We start from the raw sequence: 25,768 nt of genomic DNA on the forward strand, positions 1-25,768 counted from the left end.
AAGACAGATAGCTTTTTTTCGACTCTTGATGAGCTGATCAAAGTATATGTCATCCATTTTTTGCTAGAAAAATTCTTTCATGAGATATATTAGTTTGAAAGTTTAAAGGGGTACACAACTTCAGTAGTAAGTACACATTGAAACCAAAAATAGGCCGATACTAATTGTGAAAGATATAGGAGAGTTTTAAGCATCAGTCGGCTGTTAGCTCATAATCATCTTCAGCAATGAAGGGTTTGCAACTTTTGCTAGTTGGTGTACCTACTATTTGTTTCTGGTGTATATGATGGTAAGACGAATTTGATTCCAGTGGTAAGTTTGCAACTTTCGCTAGTTGCAATGAGGGATTTGAAACTTTTGCGAGTTGGTGTATCTAGTATTTATTTTAAGATTTTTACAGAATAACAACTTCAGCGTTTAATCCAAGCAAGGAAAAAAACAAAAGTGTTGCTCTCGCAACACTTTGCGCTCGGCAAAGCTGAACAAATGTTGCCGCAACACCTCACGTTGCCCATACAACATAGATCTAGCATTGTCTTGGAAATCATGCCTTTCCTGAAATCTGTAAGCCCAGGGCGTTCCTTCATTCCTATATCTACTCACTTCCTCCAAGGAGTTTCTACTCCTTTTGTCATTGTTCCCACGTACAATCACAAGGGTCTCAATTTGGCATAATAGTCTTACAAAGACCCATCAAACAGTTCGTGGTAACGAACTGTAGTAAGGAGCGACCCAGCTCAATAGTAACCGAAACTCTAAAAAATGGAATTTTGATACCAATAGTTACATCAAAAGTGTCGCATTTTAATGTTGATTTTAAATATATTAGTTTCATCAAGGTCAGTTATATTCATCAAAAGCTACGAGCCTGAGAAAATTTACCTAATTTTAGAAATAGGGGGAAACACCCCCCTAAAAGTCATACAATCTTAACAAAAATCACACCATCAGACTCAGTGTTTCAGAGAGTCTTATTGTAGAAGTTTCAAGCTCCCATCTACAAAAATGCGGAATTTTGCATTTTTTGCCAGAAAACAGATCACGGATGCGTGTTTATTTGTTTGTTTTTTTTTGTTTTTTTTTCCCCAGGGGTGATCGTATCAACTCAGTGGTCCTAGAATGTCGTGAGAGGGCTCATTTTAATGGAAATTAAAAGTTCTTGTGCCCTTTTTAAATGACCAAAAAAATTGGAGGGCCCCTAGGCCCCCTCCCACGCTCATTTTTTCCCAAAGGTACCGGATCAAAATTCTGAGATAGCCATTTTACTCACCATAGTCGTAAAAGTTAATAACTATGTCTGTAGGGACGACTTACTCCTCCGCAGTCTCCGTGGGAGGGGCTGCAAGTTACAAACTTTACAAACTCTGACCTGTGTTTACATGTAGTAATGGTTACTGGGAAGTATACAGACGTTTTCAGGGGGATTTTTTTGGTTTAGGGGGGAGAGTTGAGTGGGGGGTTACGTGGGAGGATATTTCCATGGAGAAACTTCTCATGGGGGAAGAGAATTTCAATGAAGGGGGCGCAGGATTTTCTAGCATTATTTGAAAAAACAATGAAAAAATAAATATGAAAAGTTTTTCTACTGAAAGTAAGGAGCAGCATTAAAAATTAAAAAGAGCAGAAATTATTACGCATGTGAGGGGTTTACCTCCTCGTTATACCTCACTCTTTACGCTAAAGTATTTTTAGTAATTTCAACTATTTATTCTACGGCTTTTGTGATTCAGAGGTCATTCTTAAGGAAATGGGACAAAATTTAAGCTTTAGTGTAAAGAGCGAGGTATCGACGAGGGTTAAACCCTCTTATATACGCAATAAAATCATACGAATATAGAAGTTTGTTGCGTAAGTTAATTCGTAAGTTGCGTATATTTTTACCAATGAAAACGTTTGTAAAAAATTAAAAGCTCTAGTTGCTGTTTGGAGGGCAACTAGGCCTTCTCCCTCGCTCATTTTTCTCAAAATCTTCCGATTAATTGCAATTAATTAATATGAAAATTTCGTTTTAATTATTTATGTGCAGAGAGCCAAGATCTAAACATGCATTAATTCAAAAACGTCCAGAAATTTAGTAAAAAAAAAAGTTTTCTTAAATGAAAGTAAGGAGCAACATTAAAACTTAAAACGAACAGAAATTACTCCGTATATGAAAGGGGCTTTTCCTCCTCAACGCCCCGCTCTTTACGCTCAAGTTTCTTACTGCTTTAAAAATAGAGTTAAGAGAAAGAGTCAAACTTTAGCGTAAGGAACGTTGAGGAGGAAAAGCCCATTTCATATACGGAGTAATTTCTGTTCGTTTTAAGTTTTAATGTTGCTCCTTACTTTCATTTAAAAAAAACTTGTTTTTTTTATTTAATTATTAAAAGGACGACTGAAAAATAAATATAGCTGACAGTTTTTTCGTTTCCTCTTCTCATTTTAGCTATTTCTTTTTTATATGTAACTCTTGAGCAGGTGACTCCAATTGTCTATTGAGTGATTATAAAGACTTCTAATTAGATTTTATACCGAACTTAATTCCTTTTTTAATGTTCCTTAAAAAAATATTTATATTTATTATTTTGCGATATGGTCATCCGTTTAATTAATGACTAATGAATGCATTTTGATTCTGATAATTTTAATTTTGGTGTTTTTTTTTTGTTTTTGTTGTTATTTATACTTTTTGTATGCCCTGTTTTATTTATTTACCCGAGATACGACTTCGGCCCTTCGGGGCTTGTGATAGTAGTTTCTTGAAAGAAACATCTCATCCTCCCTAAAGTGAAAAGAAAGGCTAGGAAAATTTGTCTCGCTTATAATATTATTGAGTTTAATAAATAAAATATATTAATTCCGTTACAGCAAGTAATATAATTTTGCTGGGCTTGCAGAAACCGTATTTCTTCTTGTTTTATACATGTTATACATTATTTAAACATTTTACATATTTGTAAAGACGTACACAAATTGTTTTATCTAGGCCGTTGGTGATCCAATTTATGCTCCAATTTGCTCAAATATTTATGCTCAGATTTACGCTGAACTGTGTAAATTGATGTTTGAGAAAGAAGTACCCTCGGCTAGTGGAACTGGGAAAGTCAGTTTCCGAAAACTTTTGATCGACAGATGTCAGCAGACTTTCGAAAAGGAGAAAAAGGACGAAGAAGAAATTGTATCTAAACAGAAAGCTTTAGAAGAAGCCGATACAGAAGAGAAAAAGAAAGAATTACAAATGGAATTGAACGAGAGGATAGCAAAAACAAAACGTATTATGTTAGGGAATATCAGGTAAATTATCAAATAACTTTTTGACCTGAAAACTACTTTATATATTTACATACTTATTATAAACTACATATTTAGTATAATGTAAACTATTCCTTTGTTTACTAAATGTGAAGAATTGCTGTGAATTCAAGTGCAATGCTCATTACAGTTATGATTTGAGATTCAGCTCTTGTAAAAAAGGTGTTACTCTTTACGTTTTAAAATTAATCCTTTTTGTGGAGGGGGTAAGGATGAGGTATATCAAAAATGCTATAGCTTCAGGAAATATAGGATATTATGATTAAGGTTTTAGCCAATTAAGTGATGTCAGGATTTTCAGACCTTGAGCCACGCTCCTTCTTCTGTGCACGTGTCTGTTCTTAGTAATGGTCTGTGGTTTCTCTTGTAAAAACTAAACAATTTTTCAAAGCAAACGGTTATTGAGTTAAATACAAAATGAAGCGAATACCACTAGATAATTTACATTTAGAATAGAGTGGTGTGTGGTGTATTTGCCTCCTTAGCTCAGCACTAGGAATTGTAGTTTTCAAACTTGGAATTGTAGTATTCAAACTTGGAATCATTGAGTTTGTGCGCCTTAGAACGTTCGGGTTTATGCGGCACAATGCGTTCATGCGCCACAATCCTGATACACTTAATTGATCGCATTAATCGAAATGTGTTATATCCTGGATTCAGAGGTGGGGTTATATCCTGGGGGTCTTAGAGCCAAGAATACTTTTAGAAATCTCTATTTTGCATATAATTTCTTATGTTTTCAATAACTCATAAATTCAATATTGCATCTTTTTGCTTTTAGTTCAACTATTTAGTCTTGATTGAAAGACTCTTATGGCGTTTATAAGATTTGAGATGAAGCGAATAACACTGGATAATTTACATTTAGAATAGAGTGGTGTGTGGTGTAATTGCCTCCTTAGCTCAGTACTAGGAATTGTAGTATTAAACATGGAATTATTGAGTTTTTGCGCCTTAGAACGTTCGGGTTTACGCGCCACAATGTCGATACACTCTTAATGAATCACCAAAATGTTGAAGTTACATTGTGACTATATAATCTCTAAAAAGGCTTTAAAACCCGTATTTTCTATAGAAAGATTATCAATTGTATAGATGACAGGTTGTTTCTAAAGAAAATAAAGATAAACTATTTAAAACCAGGGTCATTTACAGGGAGGGGGTTGCTACCACCCCCTCCAATTCCTAAATATTCTTGAATGACGGGAACTTTTATGTTTAATTTTATATTTAAATTATTAAATAGATTGTGTTTTTTGGTTACCCCCTTGAACGTTATTGATTATCGCCCTCCCCCGTTAACAAAACAAAGTATGTGTACGTGACTGCGCAAAATTCGTTGTACCATTTGAAGTTGCCATACTTGTAGTATTAGAAATTAAACTATCACCTTCAAGCTGTTGTCTTGAGAAGTTACTACCCTAAAGATGACTTTCTTGTGCCGGGATGCTTTGGCTGGAATCTTGTTCAACGTGATAACTGACTTCTGGGTGAAGCTTTTGTGAAGATAGCTGGTACAAGCAAGGTTGCAACGGGTTCCTCTCACCCCTTAACTCCGATAGGGATTATGGTGGAAATTTCTGTTGGGGCATAACATTTGCTTATGTCTTTCCTCAGGAAAAAAGATATACTCGATTATATATCTGGTGGTGTAAATTAATAATGGTAGGACGGGGCCAGAGGACCAAGGTTTTTCCAGTGCAAAGTAATCACCAGTTTTTATAGCAAATTCTTGCTCTTACACTTTCAACAAGTGTAAAAAAAATAAATAAAAACAACGAAAATACCGCTGGTTAATCTCCACCAATGCGTATTCAGTGCTCAAAAAAAGGAAGAAAAAACAAGATATATACAAAATAAAAATTGACCCTTTAAGGTTCACAGTTTTCGTTTCATATAAACTTCTTTACTTCCTTCTTTGAGCTCTCTACTTTGTCAAAATACCTTCATTGTTTTCTTTTGTTTTTTTTTGTTTTGTTTGTTTTGTTTTTTTTTTTGTTTTTTTTTAGCTGCAAATCACCCTCGTTCAAGAATCTTTTGAGGTTTCCTTTCCTTTTATTTCTTTAATCAAAAGTTTCCTCTTAAATCAAGGTTTTTTTAGAGGAAAGATGAGGGAGATGCAAATTAGAAAGTAAAAAACGAACCAAGATAGTTGGTTTTGTTTTATTTATACTCTTATCTCTTTCTGAAAATCATACTCTTTTGATTTCTTATTTATTTTAGTTTTTTTTATATTTTACGTTTTTGTTGAACGTCTTGTATAAACAGTGTGGTCTTAGAATGTATTTTTAGTCTGATTACCAAGTAAAATTTAAAAGGTTCTGTTGTTGTTTCCTTAATCCTGCTAAGAAATTATAAAATCCTCAATTGTTTTAAGGATCTTTTAGGGTTTCTTTTCCTTTGTTTCCTTAGTCACAAAATCAAAATTTAAGGATATGTCCTTACCTTAATCGGAATTTTCATTTCCATAATTTCCTTAAGCTTCTTTGCTCAATCAGCTGTTCTAAGAAAAAAAAAGAAGAAAAAAAAGAGATAGACACTTTTTAAAGTTTGGTAGTCCTTTAGCTCCTGTCTTTAGAAAGTATTTTTAATATAATTTTTTTCCCAGATTCATCGGTGAATTATTCAAATTACGGATGCTGACAATTAAAATTATGAATTTTTGTATTTCGAAACTCCTTAAATCTCGTGATGAGGAGCAGCTGGAATGTCTCTGCAAATTAATTTCCACAATTGGTAAAACTTATGAAGAAGAATATGATGCCAAAGTAAGTTCACCATTATTTATGTGAGATAACTCACTCATTAAATTTATTTATTGTTGTCTTCTAAATATATAAATGTAATGGCAGATTTACTCCCTCCCTCAAAAAGAGAAGATAAAAGGTGCAATGGTTTTATTTTGAAAACCAACTTTACCAGCAAACATTGCTAAATTTGCATTTCTCTATTTTTGATTTTGTTTTATTTAAATAAGAACAAACAAAAAACAAAAATATAAAATTCTTACTCAAATACTAGGAACTACAAACTATGTTGACAAGAAAAAATTAAGTTAATGCAAAATACTGATATAAAAACGAGAAAATCCATGACAAATTTAAAAAATCGCTCAAGGAATTAAGTAGTTTTTTTTCTAAGAAGGTTCCATATAAAATATGGTTGAACATTAAAGAAATTTATTGAAAATTATTTTTTTAAAGTCAAGTATTTGACAGTAATAACAATAAAATGTGTTTTATAGCCATTACGTAAGTTTGGAGAGACTAGAAGAAATTGATTTAATGAAACCTATTTATTTAACAGAATTCAACTCTTTAGATTAGTAAATAGTTTAATAGGTATTGATTTTATTTTCCTGAAAAGCCTATTATATTTAACACAATTTTTTATTACTTACTAATGTATTTATTTAAGTAGTACTCTCCTGTCTAAAGATGACCAGTTCTAGTTTTGTCGTTTCAGTGTATTTTAATCACATTTTTTTACTTCTTTTTCGTTGATTGAGTTAGCTATTATACTTTTATCTGTTTTCTCGTGCATTGCCTGAAAAATATCAAATAATAGTTCGGATGTTAAGTTTACAAACTTTTTAAAAAACTCATTAACTTCTAAAAAATAAAAGTGGAAGGTCGCTTTTTGGACTCGACTCACTGTCCATAGAGTGTGTGTCAATGGAGGGACTGTACTCATATTTTTGGTTGACTGAAGCTTGGTCGATCTTGTGTTCTAGAGGAGTGTTTCTCAAATTTACTTAGACACTATCCCTTTTCCCCCACAGAAAATTTAGGTGACCCCTATCAGTTACCGGTACTAAGTAAACTATAGCTAAATATAAATAGCATTGCCCGTCCTAAAGTTAAAGGGCTGTTCAAGTCGCATTGTTTTTTTTAGGGGGGTGAGGTTGATTGTGTACCCCCAAGAGTTATGTGTACCTCAGTTGAGAACCATTGCTCTATAGAATAAAAGATTTACTGCATTTAATACCAAAATTGAACTTCTTTTCTATACAAGTTTCCAGACAAGGCGAGTGTTCGCCTTTTTCGTCAAAGTAAAGCGTAGCACTTATCAACTACTCTGCCGTTTGTAGTGATAAATTATAAAATATTTTCAAGCCATGTCCTTCCATGCAGAGGTGGGGTTATATCCTGGGTGTCTTAGAGCCAAGAACCCTTTTTGATGTCTCTATTTCACATTCAGTTTCTTATATTTTCAATAACTCATAAATTCCATATTGTGTCTTATTGTGTTTAGTTCAACTATTTATAGTCTTGATTGAAAGATTCTGATGGCTTTTATAAGATTTGAGATTTTTAGATTAGTGTTTTTTGTGTCTTATCTTTTATGCGGGGCGGATTTATTTGTATATTAATCAGGCTTTTTAATTTTCTTTATTTTTGTGGTACGTGTTTTTTTTTCTAAGAAGTACAGTTATTCTGGGAAACTAAGGGATGTGGTTTCACTTTGGCACCAAAGGCTTGAATGTTTTGTTTATTTTTTTTTGTCTAATCATGTCGTTTGCATTAGGTTTACAAAACTGTATCACCTCCTCCGTAAATTTATTTGATTTTGTTCTATTTAATTTTTTCTTATTTTCTTTTCTTAGCGTTTTTGTCTAAGCTTCTTTTTTCAATTAATTGTGGTTTACAATAATTAAAGAATAACATGTTTTTTTTTAATTTTAACCAACCGATTGCATCCAACAAATTTTTATTTTGTCTAATCCCTATAATACCTAGATCTCTTGATTGTCTGAAAGCACTATGGATATTTGGACTTATAATTCATTATTTCTAAATTCTGAAAGAGTTAATTTCACGCAAATTTATTTCTGTTTTATAGGGTTTTTCTATTTTATTTCATTTCTTTTGATTTTTGTAATTTCTAACTATCTACAAAAATGTGGAATTTTGTATTTTTTGCCAGAAGACAGATCACGGGTGCGTGTTTATTTGTTTGTTTTTTTTTGTTTTGTTTTTTTCAGGGGTCATCGTTTCGACCAAGTGGTCCTAGAATGTCGCAAGAGGGCTCATTCTAACGGAAATGAAAAGTTCTAGTGCCCTTTTTAAGTGACCAAAAAAATTAGAGGACATCTAGGCCCCCTCCCACGCTCATTTTTTTCCCAAAGTCAACGGGTCAAAATTTTGAGATAGCCATTTTGTTCAGTATAGTCGAAAACTATAATAACTATGTCTTTGGGGATGACTTACTCCCCCACAATCTCTGGGGGAGGGGCTGCAAGTTACAAACTTTGACCAGTGTTTACATATAGTAATGGTTATTGGGAAGTGTACAGGCGCTTTCAGGGGGATTTTATTTTGTTTGGGGGTAGGGCTGAGGAGAGGGGGCTATGTTGGAGGATCTTTCCTTGGAGGAATCTGTCATGGGGGAAGAAAAATTCAATGAAAAGGGCGCAGGATTCTCTAGCATTACTATAAGAAAACAATGAAAAATAAACATGAAAACGTTTTTTCAAATGAAAGGAAGAAGTAGCATTGAAACTTAAAACGAACAGAGATTATTACGCATATGAGGGGTTCTAAAAATGCTTTAGCATAAAGAGCGAGGTATTTAGGAGGAGATAAATACCTTGCTCTTTATGCTAAAGTATTTTTAGTAATTTCAACTATTTATTCTACGGCCTTTCTGATTCAGGGGTCATTCTTAAAGAATTGGGACAAAACTTACGATTTAGTGTAAAGGAGGAGGTATTAACGAGGGTACAAACCCCCTCATATACATAATAAAAATTAAAGAATATAAAAGTTTGTTACGTAAGTTAATTTTAAAGTTACGTATATTTTTTGCTAATTAAAAATTCGTTAAAATTAAAATTAATAGTTGCCTTTTAATGTAACCAAAAAATTGCATGGCAACTAGGCCTCTTTCCCCATCCCATATTTCTCAAAATCGTATGATCAAAACTAAGAGAAAGCCATTTAGCCAAAAAAGGAATTAATGTGCAAATTTCATTTGAATAGTTTACGTGTGGAGAGTCAAAATCAAACATGCATTAATTCAAAAACGTTCAGAAATTACATAAAAAAAACTAGTTTTTTTTACTGAAAATTGGTAGCCGTGTCAGGGAGCTGCACAAATTGACTTGATAAAGTCGTTTTCCCAGATTCGACCATCTGGGGGCTAAAGGGAGAGGAAAAATTAGAAAAGGTGAGGTATTTATAACTTACGAGTCAGTGATCGGATCTTAATGAATCTTGATATTTAGAAGGACATCGTGACTCAGAGCTCTTATTTCAAATCCCGACCGGCAATAAGCCTCTGATATTCTTTTTATATCAATCTATTGATTCTTAGAATTTTGCTAGAGCTCATACCATATGAGCTCTTGGCTTTTAGCTCTTCTGGCCTCGTCACAAGTTTCATATGAGCTCTTAGCTCTTGTCTTGTTCTGTTTTTTCCCCATGGATGATCGTATCGACTCAGTGGTCCTAGAATGTCGCGAGAGGGCTCTTTCTAACGGAAATTAAAAATTTTAATGCCCTTTTTAAGTGACCAAAAAAATTGGAGGGCACCTAGACTCCCTCCAACGCTCATTTTTCCCCCAAAGTCAACGGATCAAAATTCTGAGCTAATCGTTTTATTCACTATAGCTGAAAAACCTTATAACAATGTCTTTGGGACGACTTACTCCCCCACAGTCCCCGTGGGAGTACCTCCTCAACGGCCCGTTCTTTACGCTAAAGTTTTTTACTTTTAAAAAAAGTAGAGTTAAGAGAAAGAGTCAAACTTTAGCGTAAAAAGCGGGGCGTTGAGGAGGAAAAGCCCCTTTCATATACGGAGTAATTTCTGTTCGTTTTAAGTTTTAATGTCGGTCCTTACTTTCAGTTAAAAACTAGTTGTTTTTTTTTTGTTTTTTTTTTTAATAGACTTATAGATGTTGTAGACAAAGTTTGAAGAGAAGAAGAGTGCATTTTAAGGAAGGGTAGAGGACGCATCGAGTAAATTTTCACTCTTAAATTCATAACTGAGCAGTGCCATAGTCATAAAACACCTTTAGTCGTCAGTTTTATAGATTATTAGCAAGCCTTTGATATGGCTGATAAAAAAAACTGTATCCAAGGTCTTTTCCTTGTATGGTATACCAGACCAATGTTGTGCCAAGTACTTCTTTTTTATTATTTAAGTACAAGTACCAAGTACTCAGAAATTTTTTACTTAAGTACGAAGTATTAAGTATTTCTCTAAAAATCTACTTAAGTGATAAGTACTTTTGAAAAAGTACTTCAGTACTTAAGTAATCAAGTATTTCGATTTTACTTCAGTATTGAAGTACTCAAGTACTAGTGTTTTACTAATAGTAAATAACACGCAATAACAGCTTTTCAGAAAAACCGACAGTCTTCTTGAAAAAAATCAATTGGTTTCACGAAAAAACGAATTTTACTTCAGTTAAGATATAAAAAAAAGAATCTACAAAGAAAATTCATTACATTATAACTTAACTTAATTTCTTAGTTGCTCCTTGCAACAGCGGAAGCTTTTCGAACTATCTCCGAATTATCCGAACTATCCGAATTATCTCCGAGCATGTTTCTTTTTGGAGTAAAAATTTCACCACCCACCGAAAAAAGTCATTCTGCAGGTGCAGAAGAAGGAATGATTTAGTTGTGCTTCCTGAAAACTTTCATTACCCTGGGGTACACTTTAAGCACAGATAGTTCCTTTCGCCTCTCATTCAATTGTGACAAAACCTCTGGCCGTGAAACCGTGGGTTTCACGGCCACGGTTGCCAGAACTATCACGAATTGTTTCTTCATCAGTCAAGATCAAAGTATTCCTTTGCTACCTTTATCAGCCTCGTCAGTACTTCTGAAATCTTCGACATTTTTTGCTTCGTCCACTAATAGTTCAACTGCTACATCCTTCTGGTTATCAGGAAACCTCTTCAATTTGAAGAAAGGATGACTTGCAGTGGCAGTAACATAGTATCTTGCATGAAGAACTCTCTCGTCCAGGATCGTGAGGAATCTTTTTTCGAGACCCACAAGTAGAGCATATACGTAAGGCTGGCTTACTATAGGCAATCTTTCAGCTTTTTGAGCTTCCTTTCAAGCGATTTGATTGTAGGATAAATAGTACCAAAATAATATTTTTTCCTCCCCCTGAAGAATGTCCAATGCCACTGCAACTGGCTCCATAATTTTCATGTATTCTTCAAGAATTTCAACATCAGGAGATGGGTTTTTGCAAAGCATCACATACGTCAGCAAGCTGTCCAATTTTGTGACAATCAATCAAATTTTGACACTGTCATACGTCGAGATCCAACTGGTTACCACAGGTCTTATAAGCAGTTTGTCATATACCTGTTTCACAGTATCAGCAGCTTTTGAACTCTTATTCACTGCATCCCAGAGAGCAATACACTTTGGGAAAGTGGCGTGGTACTACCTCTTATACGCAACATCACATAGGGCTGTATCCCCATCGGTGGATGCAAGAAGATTAAGTGTGTTGTTGACACACCTGAAGTGTGGGGGAAGTTGGAAATACTCAGGGTTGTCATGAGAATCGAGTATCTCTCCCACGTTTGTAAAATAGAATGAGCCATTCTGTCCTGTTTCATCCTCGTTTTCTTCATCACTGATTTGAACACGTTCATCAGAAACCATCAGATATTCCCTGAATGCCTTACTAAAGTTAGAGGCGTTATCGGTCAAAACCCCTAGTACCTTTCTATCAACTGCAATTTTGTACCTGGCAAATACGCCATTATGTTTTTCAGCAATTCTGTCATAAGTGTGTGAGCCCTTGAACCGAGAACAAGCAAAGGGCATAAGATTTCCATTTCAAATGCTTGTTGAGCAAGTGTGCAGTCATTCCTAAGTAGCTTTTGTTGTTGGCAGACCAAATGTCTGCTGTCAACGACATGTTGCTTCATTTTGCTTCAATTTTTGCATTCTTCCTGGAAGCTTTGCATATGGTGCAAGACCTGTTATCAGATTTTTGAACGACGGCTTCTCAACAGTGTACAAGGGTTGCATCTCATCCACAATATAGTCCAGTACCAAAGAATTCACTTTTGACTGTGTCAGTTTCAACGGTCTTACAGTAAAGGAATCTCCCTTAACATGACGCATTGGCTCTGTATCATGCCAGTATTATTTTTCTGTGCCATGAAGAAAGTACTTGAGTTCTTAAGCACACTTAAGTACTTCAATATTTACTTAAGTATAAGTATTAAGTACATTAGCAATTCTCTACTTAAGTAGAGTACAAGTACTCAGATATTTTACTTAAGTAATTACTTAAGTACTTTTACTTAAGTATTTCCCTACACTGTACCAAACAAATACATCAAAGTGATTTTCAGAATAACATATTTGCGGTTAAAGTAGGATATAAGGTTAGCAGCTGGTTTCGTATTAAATCAGGAGTTAAGCAGGGTTATGTTCTATCTTCATTTACATGGATCATTTAATGGGCTTCTTGGTGGACATTTTTAGAAAGACAGGAAAAGTAATGGGAGAACACGGAATTAAAGGAAGTAAAAATTTCCTGGACTTAAATTATTTTGATGATTTAAGCATCCTAGATGAAAGTTTGAGCAAAATGAATGAAATTTTGGAGGTATTGCGAGTTGAGGGTGCTAGGACAGGTTTGAAAGAAGACTAATTTCATAAGGTTAGGAATGAGTGAAGATGAAAAGGTGACGTTGGGTAACGAAAAGAATGATCAACTGGGCAGCTTCACTTACCTTGGTAGCATTATTAGTAAAGGCGTAAAGATCCGGTGACGGTGGGGAAAGTTGGGGGGGGGACCTAAAATCTTGGGAAACGCTTAGAGTGGAGGGATAGGTATGAAACTTGGTAGTAAAAATGATCATAAGTCCTAGATACGTGATCGACATAACCGGAACAGATCCGCTCTCTTCGGAGGAGATGGGGGGAGGAGGGTTCACTCTGAAAAATTAAAAAAGAGGTATTTTTAACTTACGAAGGAGTGATCGAATTCTAATGAAATTTGATGTTTGGAAGGATATTGTATCTCAGAGCTCTTACTTTAAATCCCGACCGGATTCGGTGACATTGGGGGATTTTTGGGGAACCTAAAATCTCGGAAAACACTTAGAGTGGAGGGATCGGGATAAAACTTGATGGGAAAACTAATCATAAGTCCTCGATACGGGATTGACATAAGCGGAACGGATCTGCTCTCTTTGGGGGAGTTGGGGGGGGAGGAGGGTTAATTCAAAAAAGTTAGAAAAAATAAGGTATTTTTAACTTACGAAAGAGTGATCGTATCTTAATGAAATTTCATATATAGAAGGACCTCGAAACTCAGATCTCATATTAGAAATCCCGACCGGATCCGATGAAGGGGAAGTTGGGGGGGGGGTGCGGAACCTAAAATCTTTGAAAACGCTTAGAGTGGAGGGATCGGGATGAAACTTGATGGGAAAAATAAGCACAAGTCCTAGATACGGGATTGACATAACCGGAACGGATCTGCTCTCTTTGGGGGAGTTGAGTTGGGAGGAGGAGGGTTAATTCTAAAAAATTAGAAAAAAATGAGGTATTTTTAAATTACGAAAGAGTAATCGTATCATAATGACATTTCATATTTAGAAGGACCTCGAAACTCAGATCTCTCATTTGAAATTCCGACCGGATCCAGTGTCATTAGGGGGGGGGCGGAAATCTTGGAAAACGCTTAAAGTGGAGAGATCAGGATCAAACTTGGTGGAAAGAATAAGCACAAGTCCAAGATAAGTGACTGACATAACTGGACCGGATCCGCTCTCTTTGGTGGAGTTGGGGGAGGGGAAGTAATTTGGAAAAATTAGAGAAAAACAAGGTATTTGTAATTTACGAATGGGTGATCAGATCTTAATGAAATTTGATATCTAGAAGGATCTTGTGCTTTAGAATTCTCATTTGAAATCCCGACCAGATCAGGTGACATTGAAGGGAGTTGGAGGGGGAAACCAGAATTCTTGGAAAACATGAAAATTGAGGTATCTTACGAAGATTCTTGAATTACTGACAGAACTGGGAGTATGCAGTCATATCTAACCAAGATCTTAACCAATGATCTATACCAGTAAGACCAACGTGTCACTACTGTCCTTTCAAGGGTTAGCACAGGCACATTGGCAATTTTCTGGGATTTGACGAACAACTGGTATCGAGTTTTGCTGTTGAAGACGAAAATGTAAACTGTTTGCACAACTGAAAATACTGATGAACTTCTTTGCATTTGCTGCATACAATCGCCAATGACAAGATTAAGTATATGGGAATGACAGTGTGTGTGCACCACTTGTGGTGCTTATTTCTAGACACGGGCCTGTACTCCTGAAAAGTGTCCACTCATTATACAGGCCCTGTCATAGCACTGTCCAACACACTTTGACCAGTCAATGCCAATATCCTTTATTTTGTCGTAAATGAAGTCGGCCAAACTCTCAGCGTCAACCTTGCTCATATGGTAGTAACCTATGGCCCTTTCTTTGATTTTCAGGTCATGAACATAGCACACTAAGATCGCGAGTTGTTCTTTTTTTTAGAGGTCTTTTATCTCGTCAGCAAGACTGGCAAAATATTTTCCTTCTCTGACTTCTTTGGCTATAGAACTTTTTATTTTATTTCCTATGACCTCAATGTAGTCATTTTGGTACTCGTGTGACATGTAATGGCCATAGACCTTATGAGAGTTTTTCATCAAGTCCGGGCTGATTTCTGTTAAAAGACGTACTATCTTTACGAAATTCCCTTGATCGGTACTAGAATCCCCTTCATCATAGCCACGAAACGCAATACCTTGCCGTCCAAGTAATGCTGTAGGTTTTAGTAGAGTTTTTACGGAGTGCCTATTCTCTAGTATTTCCTTTTTGCGTTCTTTGGAGAAGCATGACGCAACAGATTCAGCTGCTTCCATCTTAATAGCTTTAAACTAAGTCAAAGAAATGGTATATGCTTTGTGTTGGTCGCTGTTTTCGTGTAGCCTTATCAGTTCAGAAATGTCTTTCCACTTTCTAAATCCCACGTAAATAAATGTTCTAGCTCCATACCTTGCACCTGATCTTATCGAAGATCCACTGAAATGTCGGCAATTGAAACAGAACACTGAGTCCTGTTCTATCGAATATTCGAGCCATGGGTATGCCAAGAAGTAGGAGCTGTTAAATTTTGTTTGCGATTCCCGATGCTGTTGGCGGGATAGTCAATCAAAACTGGTTAGCAGAGGTTATTATACGGATTCACGGATAAATTAGTAGTGATCGTTCTGGAAGTCATTTCCTCCGTTTGTGGTTCCCACAGATTTGTCTCTTCAGAAAGTTGTCTCACGTCCAGGGTCTGCTCGTTTGTCGGTAAACTTTCGATTGCCGACGAGTTGTCCCCATAAAATGTGGTAGATTTACTTACAGTCAGTTTGAAAAACAAAGCCAATCGTCGTTACATCTTTATTCTTCTTCTTTCCTTTGGGCTTTTATCTTCCTTTTTTTGCACCACTCGCACCGATGAACTCATGTTTCAATAATCCGATTTGAACTTGAATACAACTCAACACTGTTTCACGGTTCTTTATTTGATGAAGGGCAACGAGAAACTAAATACAAAACTCGAATGACATAATGGTCTGGATACCCCTCTTTTCCAGATGTTAGCCTGCACATAAATGTGCCAACTGACGGAATTAATTAATTACTGGAGACATTTCAAAGGGTCCAAGCCCAGAAAGGACTTTATGAAGCAGCCAAAATGGTGACCATAAATTAAATAGAGAGAACGGTAAAAACAGGATACTTTCTTGAAATGCAATAATCGTCGAGTATCTTGAATTTGCTATTTAGTAATAATAGCAAATTCAAGAAAGTATTGAATATTGATTTGGCATCTGACCAGTGTACAATATAAGCCGGATTAACTTTGGAATATATTATAACATTGAGAGTGCAGATATATTTTACCGTGTCGCTGAAGAATTAAAAATTTGGACTATTCTTTTCTTTCAAAAAGACTTTGACATGGATTAAAAGTATTATGACCTACTGACTTAAATTCAGGTATTTAATTACATTTCATGTGTCAATTATACATCAGCCGCTAATGAGCTCTTGTCGCGTGCAAAAAGAAACCAGTTATTTTTTCCTATTGAATGTGTCTAGACTTCTAAATTAGCATAATGTCGAGTGAGAAAGAAAGACTAGTGCATACTGCTTTGCTAAATTATTTATCGCGAGCGCTCCAAGCAAATAAGATTGATGAAATTTGCGAAAAGACAGTGGGATTTTATGACAAGGATACGCTTATAAAAGCTAACGATACACTTTGGCACTATTCGAATACTTCGAGTCGCAACGTTGCTCGTCAAAAGATTGCCGATAATGTGTTAGATATGCTGAAGCTGATTCAGTTATGTAAGACTAACCGGATCAAATTGTCAAAATTCGTAATTTTCGATCCTACGGAGGTCCCAACTCGCCTGATGAATTGAGTGCTATTGTTACTCAAAAAGTGACAGAAATCTCCAATAATTTGAAGGACTATATTGAAAGTGAGAAAAAAACCCGTGCAGCTGAGAAACTTGCTACATCCATGAATCAATTAGGCACTCCACCGGTCAAGCCTTCATATGCAGTTATTCTCAAGAAGCCCCCCTTAGACCTTAAAAAGCCTGACTCCCGTAAAGCTTATCTGCAGAATGTATGTGGAGAAGCTAGTGGGAATATAATCGAGCTTCGTCCCAGTAGAGACGCCTGGAAAGTAGTCACAAAGGATAAAAGTGGTGCCGAATCTATTATGTCACGCATAACCGGGAATAACCCTAAAGTCGAGCATAGACTCTAATTTACCTCCTTAATCGGTATTATCCGTTATGTTCCTGAAGACCTGAACGACAATAGCCTATGTGACCTGATTGCCAACTGTTTGAAAGCAACTCAAATCCGAAACACCCGTTCGTTCAAGCTTCTTTTTGAGTGTAAAGAGGACCTCGAGTCTTCTATTCGCTTTCCGCCCATCATTGGATACGAAAGACTCCCCATTAGTATATTTCAACGCTTGCCACCCCAATGCTTCTTTTGCCAGTCATATGGTCATTTTGCGTTTGCGTGCTCAGGTACCCAAAAATGTTCCAGGCGTGGTGAAGCTAGCCACTCCACAACCAAAGATAATCCTTTTACCAAGGCACTTAAGTGTGCTCTTTGCAACTCCTCCGACCACCCATGTTACAGTTTTAAATGTCCTGTCAATCAGTCTCTTCTAAAGAATTCCAATGCCTGAAGACACCTTAAAAATTTTATCTTGGAACATCAATGGGAAAGTTCTACCGAAACATCACCTACTGTCTGAACTTTGCTTGCTGTTTGACGTGGTGGGTCCCAAGGAACACCTCTTATCAAGCGATAGTCGTCAACTGTTGGAGTTCACGTCTTCTCATAATTTGTTTTTCCACCATGCTGAGTCCACTCGTTGTAGGCCTTCAGGTGGTTTGGCCCTGATGATACGGAAAGAGCTACTTGGTAATCTAGTTGCTATGTCTGACAGTTTCCTTGCGGTTAAAGTTTCGAATGTGGTCATATTCGTAGTTTATTTTCCTACTAACTACCGTAATGATGTGTCTGAGAGGAAGTTCTCTCTCACATGTACATCTATTGCCAAGCTAGTATCAAAATATGAAGATGAAGGCCTAAGTTGTCTCCTGTTTGGTGACTTTAACTGTGAACTTTCTGACCCTGAAAACAATAGATCTCAGATCTTACTCCATGCTTGTCCAAGTCTCACCTATGTTGGAAATGATCGCGATTTTACGTACATCCAGATTGATGGATCAATCCGTGTCTCAGTTGGACTATTTCTATTGTTCTTCTATGATTAAACCCACCTCTAATATTACGGTTCTTCTTGATTACTCTATATCCGACCACATGCCGATCTGTCATTCTTTTCCAATAAAGCCTTTGCCGCAAACTTCACCCACAAATTCCCCACCTAAATGGTTGTCCAGCCTCAACTGGGAAGCTGCTAACATCGATTCCTACCAGAGTTCTTGTGACTACATGCTGTCGAAGATCCGAATTCCTTTCGCACTTCTCTGTTGTCCGAAAATGACAGTAGACTCGGAAAAAATCATCCTATTAAACATCTACTGTTCTGAGATAACGCATGCTATCCATACAGCTGAGAAAAGCGCAGTTCCTGTCCGCAAAATTCGCCACGGCACGCAAGTGCGTAACTGGCGGAACAATCCTAATCTCCTGGCCGCCTGTGATTCAGCAAAATTCTGGCTAGAATTATGGGCAGATTGTGGGAAGCCGCGCTCCGGAGTAGTCAACGTTTTTCGTATTTACACGAAACGTAAATTTTCCAAAGCCATCGCACAGCATAAGGCTAATGAAATTGCCCGTACCAGCGAGATTGTCGATAATTTGCCTCCTGATTTATGGTGTCTTCGAGCTAAGAACAAATCTTCCAATGACCCACCCTGCATGCCAGAAAAAGACTGGTGCGACTACTTCAGAAACCAATTTTCACCCCTAATTCCTACCTAGACAACACTTTTTGCCAGGCCCTCGATAAGGAGCTAGAGTTTGCAGTTAAGGATATTGGTGTTCGGGTCACTCCGTCCTTGATGCGTTGCAAAATTGTTAAGTTTAAAAAAAAAAATCTAAGGGCATCGGTGGTATATCTGGTACCCATTTAAGCTTTGCCAGCAATCTTCTCCTAGAGCACCTTTCTTTGCTATTTCAAATGATTTTCGTTTCAGACAGCTTTGGTGTTGGATTGGTCCATCCTGTTCTCAAAAAAGGTAAACCAGCTGACCAGTGTGTTTCATATCGGCCGATCACTATTTCAACTGCTTTTTGTAAGCTATTTGAATCCCTTATTTTTGATGAAATTGCACTTCGATGCACTACTCCGGACAACCAATTCGGGTTCAAAAAGCACTCAGGACGGGAACACGTTCACAGTGTTCTTGCAAATCTTCTTATTGATGCAGATAAAAATGGTGATCTTCTCGTCTATGGAGTGTTTGATGTTAGTAGAGCCTTCGATTCTGACATCCATTGCCATATCCTGCTCAAAGCCCTTCAGCGAGGTGTTTGCTCTTGCATCATTTCCCCTGTTGACAGTGTGTACAACAAGCTCTCGGCTGTCATCCTGATCCCCTCTCCGTCCGGCACTTTTCCCTCTCAAGAAATGCTGAGTGTCAAGAAAGGCGCACGTCAAGGTGGCAAAACTTCACCATCACTGTTTAATAACGATATCATCGAAGCACAACAAGTAATAAAGCCGTCGTGCTTTTTCCGTGGGATTAATGTTTCGCGGCTGAACTTCGCTGATGACATTCTTCATGTTTCTCGTTCGATATCTTTATTTCAACAAAATTACGACTCACTTGCAGTGGCATACAAGCAGATCAGACTTTCCTTCAACGAATCTAAAACAGAACTTCTTTTCTTCAATGGTTCCAAAAATGAGCTTTCAATTAACCTCTCCGTTAAAATTGGCGACACTCTGATTAAGCCTTGTGAGTCCCTTACCTATCTAGGCCTTCCTATTTCTTCTACATTGAAGGACACACGCTCAGCACTGATAAACCACCTCTGCTCCCGTCTACGAGCGTCTTACGGATTACTTGTTGCCAATAAGTATCGTTTCAACCGTCCTCTCCTTGCCTGGCTATACAATGCTTTAACTATCCCCCATCTGCTTGCTCTGGTTCCCTTCTGGAAAATATTCACTGCTACCGAAAAGAAAGCCATTTGCAGCGCATTCTACAGATATGCTAAGTTTCTCCTGCGTCTCCCTTTGTGGCACAGCAATGGCGACATCTCTAGGAAATATAAGGTCACCAACCCTTTCATCGCCATAGAGAGAAGAATCTCCAAATTCAGTACCAATGTTTTAAGAGCTAACCACCCCTGGACTAGTGCTATTTTATAATATTTGTAGTGAAAGTGTATTTAAATTTTTGTGCTTTTCTTTCTTTTTCTTTTATATACTCCGTCTTTTCCGATTTTTACGGGTAATAAATTTATAATAATTCACAGCAGAAATGCGGTAAAATAGGAGAAAAAAGTAGAACAAGTACGAATAAACAAAGAATTACTTGGATAAATTGGGCCCCTCCAGACTTCAGGGGTAGCCGTGGCCCCCTGCCTTCCCCAAATGGCACCACTGCGGAGGATATGTGCTTTTGGGCATGAAAAACTTGCAAATAGCTTAAGGAGACACAGAGATTTACTAGCCTGTTAGAGCAAATATAGGCCTCCCATTTCAAATTGCTAGTCAGTGTGACCCCGAAGAGTTTAGTTTTTGTTGCAATTATTTCATTTTGTATTGGGGTAATAAATGATGGCTTAGATTTAAGAAAAGAAAAGGTCATAATACGAGCCTTGTGGGGGTTCACTTTCATTTGTGACTGGGCTGCTTCACTTGCAACGTCTTCGGGAATTTTCAATGAACTGCTCCTAATATTTCTTCGGCACTTTTCGAGCAACGACATGTCATCCGCAAACTTCCATTGATCGACTCATTCATTAGCACGATTGGTAATCATAACCAAAAATAGTAAAGGACCTAAGAGCGTGCCCTGCAGAACTCCCCAAGAAATAGGGAGTGATTCTCATTATTAACAACTTGACTCGTATTTGACAGAAAAGATGCAATAATATTGACTAGAAAAAGGGATACAGTAAATTCACTCAGCAATTTTTCAACTAAAACATAATGACTAACTTGATTAAAATGCTTTTGGAGGTCAATTAAAAGGAGATTGAACCAGGTACCTGGCTCATCAAGTAATCTATAAAGAGTATCGAGGAGACTTGCCAGGTAATGCATCGTTGATAAACCTTTCATGCTTTCGAACTGTTGTTCATCAATAAGTACAAGAAAAGTCTTCTTAGGCCAGTCTTCTGCGAAACTCTCGTACAGTTTAGAGAATATTGGTGTTCAGATAATTGGTAGAACTCCATAAAAATAAAAATCCAATGTAACACCATTTAATAAAAAATCCAATGTAACACCTTTCTTCTGTATTAGTGTGATATAACCTTTTTTCTTGCACTTAGGGAATGATCCACTTCTGTTTATATTAAAAATACTTGATAACGGTTTTGATAACTTATCAGGAAATGCTTTTATTAAATCAATTTGGATGTCAAGGGGGCATTTTGAAGTTTTCTTTAGTTAAAGTACTTTTGCCTCAACATCAACATGCTGTACTACAGGGATATCCTGGTCCTGAACTGGGAGGCGGGGAATATTATATGAGAGAGCAAGGAGGGTTTGTACAATAGCAGCAAGGTGTTTATTTAACGAGATAGCTGTAGTTTCAGAGGGAACATCAAGATCAAAGCCAACATTTTTTTTTACTGTTTTACGACTGATTTTATTCACTATATTATACCACTGCTTCGGTCGTGCTTTAAAGTGTTCACTTGCTTTATTACGGTAACACTGGGCCGAAGCTCTCTGAATCTGCTTTTTTATAGATTTCCTTATTAGGTTAGCTTCTTTCAGTTTTTCATTGGCGAAACAGTCTTAATTTTTGCCGGATTAAACTTTTTATTGCATCATTTATATACGGCTTATCATTAGAACATCTTATCTTTCTGAACTCTGGAAAATGAAGTTAATGATTATTGATGATTTTTTCTTGAAAAATTTCGGCTTTCTTATTCGATTCGTCGGCAGCAAATACATCTTGCCATTTCTCTACTGAAAGCCATGTTCCAAAATTGAGCAGATCACTATCAGTAATTGGTCGGTACTTAAACACATCAAATTTGTACTTGTGGATATGATCTTGTATCGGATTTAGCGAAAGCGTAAAATGGTAACTACCACCAATTGGGGAGAGGGACTTGGGTCTTTGATAGAATTTATGCATGTTTGTACAAATAATGTCAAGGGAATTATCACCTTTTGTGGTTTGGATATTAACAACTTGTTTTACATTAGCTTCACGCCAAAGATGACTTGTATTTACTTCATTTCCGTCAACGGTAATTAGGATCACAGTATTTGGATGTTTAGATTGAAGTTAATCAAGCGATGCATGGAGTTTTTTCAAGAAATATTTACGCTGCTGCGATTTTTGGCCGGATGAATAATGGAAACAACCAACAATGATATTAGTTAATGTGTGTGGTAGAACTTTCAGTTTAACTTTGATCCAAATTATTTCATCCTACTCATTTATTCCTGGAACATTTACTTTCATTTGGCGACAAATTATTACCCCTCCACACTATTTACTATGGTAATAATCACGTGGGCGCAGTTTAATAGCTCATTAAAATAAGCCGTCTTCAGAGTATCCAGGTTTTGGGACTGAACCTCAGTTATACAAATTAAATCTGATGCTAGTTTATTCGCCGTAATTTCAAGCTCAGTAAAGTTTTTCAAAATTTAATCTTTCTGCATTACTTAATATCAACCTAGGGAAATGGTAACGTAATTTATTATTCTTATGTTTACTAATATGAGGACCAGAAACACTCGTTGTAATTGCCAAACGATTTGAAAAAGGAGTTGAGGGTAAGGAGGTCTATGGACACTTTCTGGGGGTGACTGAGGCTTATAATATTTAGCAGAGATGGGGGTACTATGGGTAGGCTCAAGATCAATTTGCCTAGTAGTAGGGTGACCACTAGGGTGATTACTAGACTGAAATGAAGCTTCGGAAATAGGCATAGGAAAGTTTGTGTACCGGGGCTGACCAGGAAACTTATTCAGGGATCGAATTGGAAAGTTTAGACCCAAGAGTACTTAACGTTGACACAGGACTGATGGGGACGTAGCCTGGCCCACAGCCAGGGTAGCTTTTCTCTTTTTCGACGAAATTAAGTTCTTATTTGGGGTCGAAGACCTAGAAGTATGGGCCAAATTACAAGCCACTGTCAAAAGCCTACAAAAGCCACTCTCGAAAAACCCGCATCTAATATTACGTCCTTTATCAAACAGTTCGTAGTAACGATATCAACTTTTACCAACAGTTACATTAGTACCAATAGTTTTATCAAAAGAATTGCATTTTAATGTTGATTTTAAATGTGTAAGATTCATCAAGTTTACTCTTACCCATGAAAAGTTACGAGCCTGAGAAAATTTGCCTTATTTTAGAAAATAGGGGGAAACAACACCTAAAAGTCATGCAATCTTAATGAAAATCACACCATCAGATGTAGCGTATCAGAGAACCCTTATGTAGAGGTTTCATGCTCCTATCTACAAAAATGTGGAATTTCGTATTTTTTGCCAGAAGCCATATCACGGATGCGTGTTTATTTTATTTTTTCTCTCCAGTTGTGATCGTATCGACTCATGGTCCTAGAATATCGTCAGAGGGCTCATTCTAAGGGAAAATAAAAGTTCTAATGCCCTTTTTAAGTGACCAAAAAAATTGGAGGGCACCTAGGAACCCTCCCACGCTCATTTTTTCCCCAAAGTCATCGGATCAAAATTATGAGATTGTTATTTTATCCACCATAGTCGAAAAACCTAATAACTATGTCCTTGGGGACGACTTACTCCCCCACAGTCCCCGTGGGAGGGGCTGCAAGGTACGAACTTTGACCAATGTTTACATATAGTAATGGCTATTGGGAAGTGTACAGACGTTTTCAGAGGGATTTTTTGGTTTGGGGGGGGGATAAGTTGAGGGAGGGTTACGTAGGAGGATATTTCCATGGAGGAATACGTAGGAGGATATTTCCATGGAAGAATTTGTCACGGAGGAAGAGAATTTCAATGAAAGAGACGCAGAATTCTCGAGCATTAAAAAAAAAACAAAAAACAATGAAATAATAAATATGAAAAGTGTTTTCAACTGAAAGTAATGAGCAGCATTAAAACAAAACGAACAGAAATTATTAAGCATATGAGGGGTACCTCGCTCTTTACGCTAAAGTATTTTTAGTAATTTCAACTATTTATTCTACGGTCTTTGTGATTCAGGAGTTATTCTTAAGGAACTGGGACAAAATGTAAGCTTTAGTGTAAAGAGCGAGGTATTGACTAGGGGATGAACCCCCTCATATATGTAATACAAACATACGAATATAGAAGTTCGTTACGTAAGTTAATTCATAAGTTACGTATATTTCTTACTAATGAAAATGTTCGTAAAAAATTAAAAGTTCTAGTTCCCTTTTTAAGTAACCCAAAAATTGGAGGGCAACTAGGCCTCCATCCCCGCTTCTTTTTTTCTTAAAATCTTCCAATTAAAACTATGAGAAAGCCATTTAGCCAAAAAAAATAATATGCAAATTTCGTTTTAATTATTTATGTGTGGAAATCCAAAATCAAAACATGCATTAATTCAAAAACGTTCAGAAATTAAATAAAAAATCCCAGTTTTTTAACTGAAAGTAAGGAGCGACATTAAAACGAGCAGAAATTACTTCTTATATGAAAGGAGCTTTTTCTCCTCAACACCCTGCTCTTTACGCTAAATTTTTTTACTGTTTTAAAAAGTAGAGTTAAGAGAAAGAGTCAAACTTTAGTGTAAAGAGGGGGGCGTTGAGTAGAAAAATCCTCTTTCGTATACGGAGTAATTTCTGGTCCTTTTAATGTTGCTCCTTACTTTCAGTTAAAAAAAACTTTTTTTATTATTTAATTGGTTAAGGAATCGTACGTGACTTTTAAGAATCCCAGTGAAGTATTTTTTTTTTTTTTTATGATTCATCGTTTGAATCTTAATGGGGAGTGTGTTCTGCCCCTTATTTTTATGCATCGATAAAGAAATCAACAAAAAGTAATAACCACCTTTATTTTATATTTAGTTCCGAAGAGCAGTTGCTGAATCTAAAAGTTCGGGAAAGCAAATGCAGATTCAGCTGACGAAGCTCGATGTTTATCTCAATGAAATGAGGAAATTGAGCCAGAGCGAAGATTTGTCGTTTCCTATTCGATCTATGTTAATGGACGTTCTTAACTTGAAGCAAAATCGGTGGGTGCCATACCGAGAAGGAGAAAATCCAAAGACAAAGAAAAATACGAAAAAGAAAACAAAGGAAAAAGAAAGGCTAGAAAAAGAAGGACGGGATGATGATCAGTCTTCTTACCGCCCGCCTCAAAAAAGGGAAGTTTTTGCTTTTATTCTTCTTCGCTTTGGCCTGTCTTAAATTTAACAACATTCTGTCTTGTGTAGTTCTTAAACTGAGTGCATTTAGATTACTTGTATTACAAGATTAGTGTAGGCATTACAACTATAATTATAAATTCATAGTTTGGATGCCTAAATGTGGGGTTGTTGTGTCCTTTTCTAATTCAAAAACATACTTGTAGTTTTAAACCGTAACCACTTCTATTAAATTTGTTTGATAAAATGTTAAAATATAATTCAGCCAAAGACGGCAAAAATAGAGCCAAATAACAATTCAAGCTTAAAATGAAAAGAAATCACTATCAATGAATAAATGAGACCAAAAACGAACAAAACTGAAATTATAATTAATAACCGAGCCCATCCTAAAACGAATACAAATTAGCACAAACAG

At 36.5% G+C, this 25,768-nt stretch overlaps 1 protein-coding gene across 1 annotated transcript in view; it reads left to right on the forward strand.

Moving 5' to 3' along the window:
* The window catches only part of LOC136042265 (eukaryotic translation initiation factor 4 gamma 3-like), a 40,657-nt gene extending 14,914 nt beyond the window's left edge, over window positions 1–25,743 (forward strand). The window contains exons 6-8 of the mRNA XM_065727216.1: window positions 2,966–3,273; window positions 5,900–6,059; window positions 25,052–25,743. Coding sequence (XP_065583288.1) covers window positions 2,966–3,273; window positions 5,900–6,059; window positions 25,052–25,393 — 810 coding nt within the window. The 3' untranslated portion in view covers window positions 25,394–25,743. The remainder of the gene's footprint in view (window positions 1–2,965; window positions 3,274–5,899; window positions 6,060–25,051) is intronic.
* The last annotated feature ends 25 nt before the right edge of the window (window positions 25,744–25,768 follow it).

The sequence above is a fragment of the Artemia franciscana genome, unplaced genomic scaffold (genome assembly GCF_032884065.1).
Source record: "Artemia franciscana unplaced genomic scaffold, ASM3288406v1 PGA_scaffold_97, whole genome shotgun sequence".
Lineage (NCBI taxonomy): Eukaryota > Metazoa > Arthropoda > Branchiopoda > Anostraca > Artemiidae > Artemia > Artemia franciscana.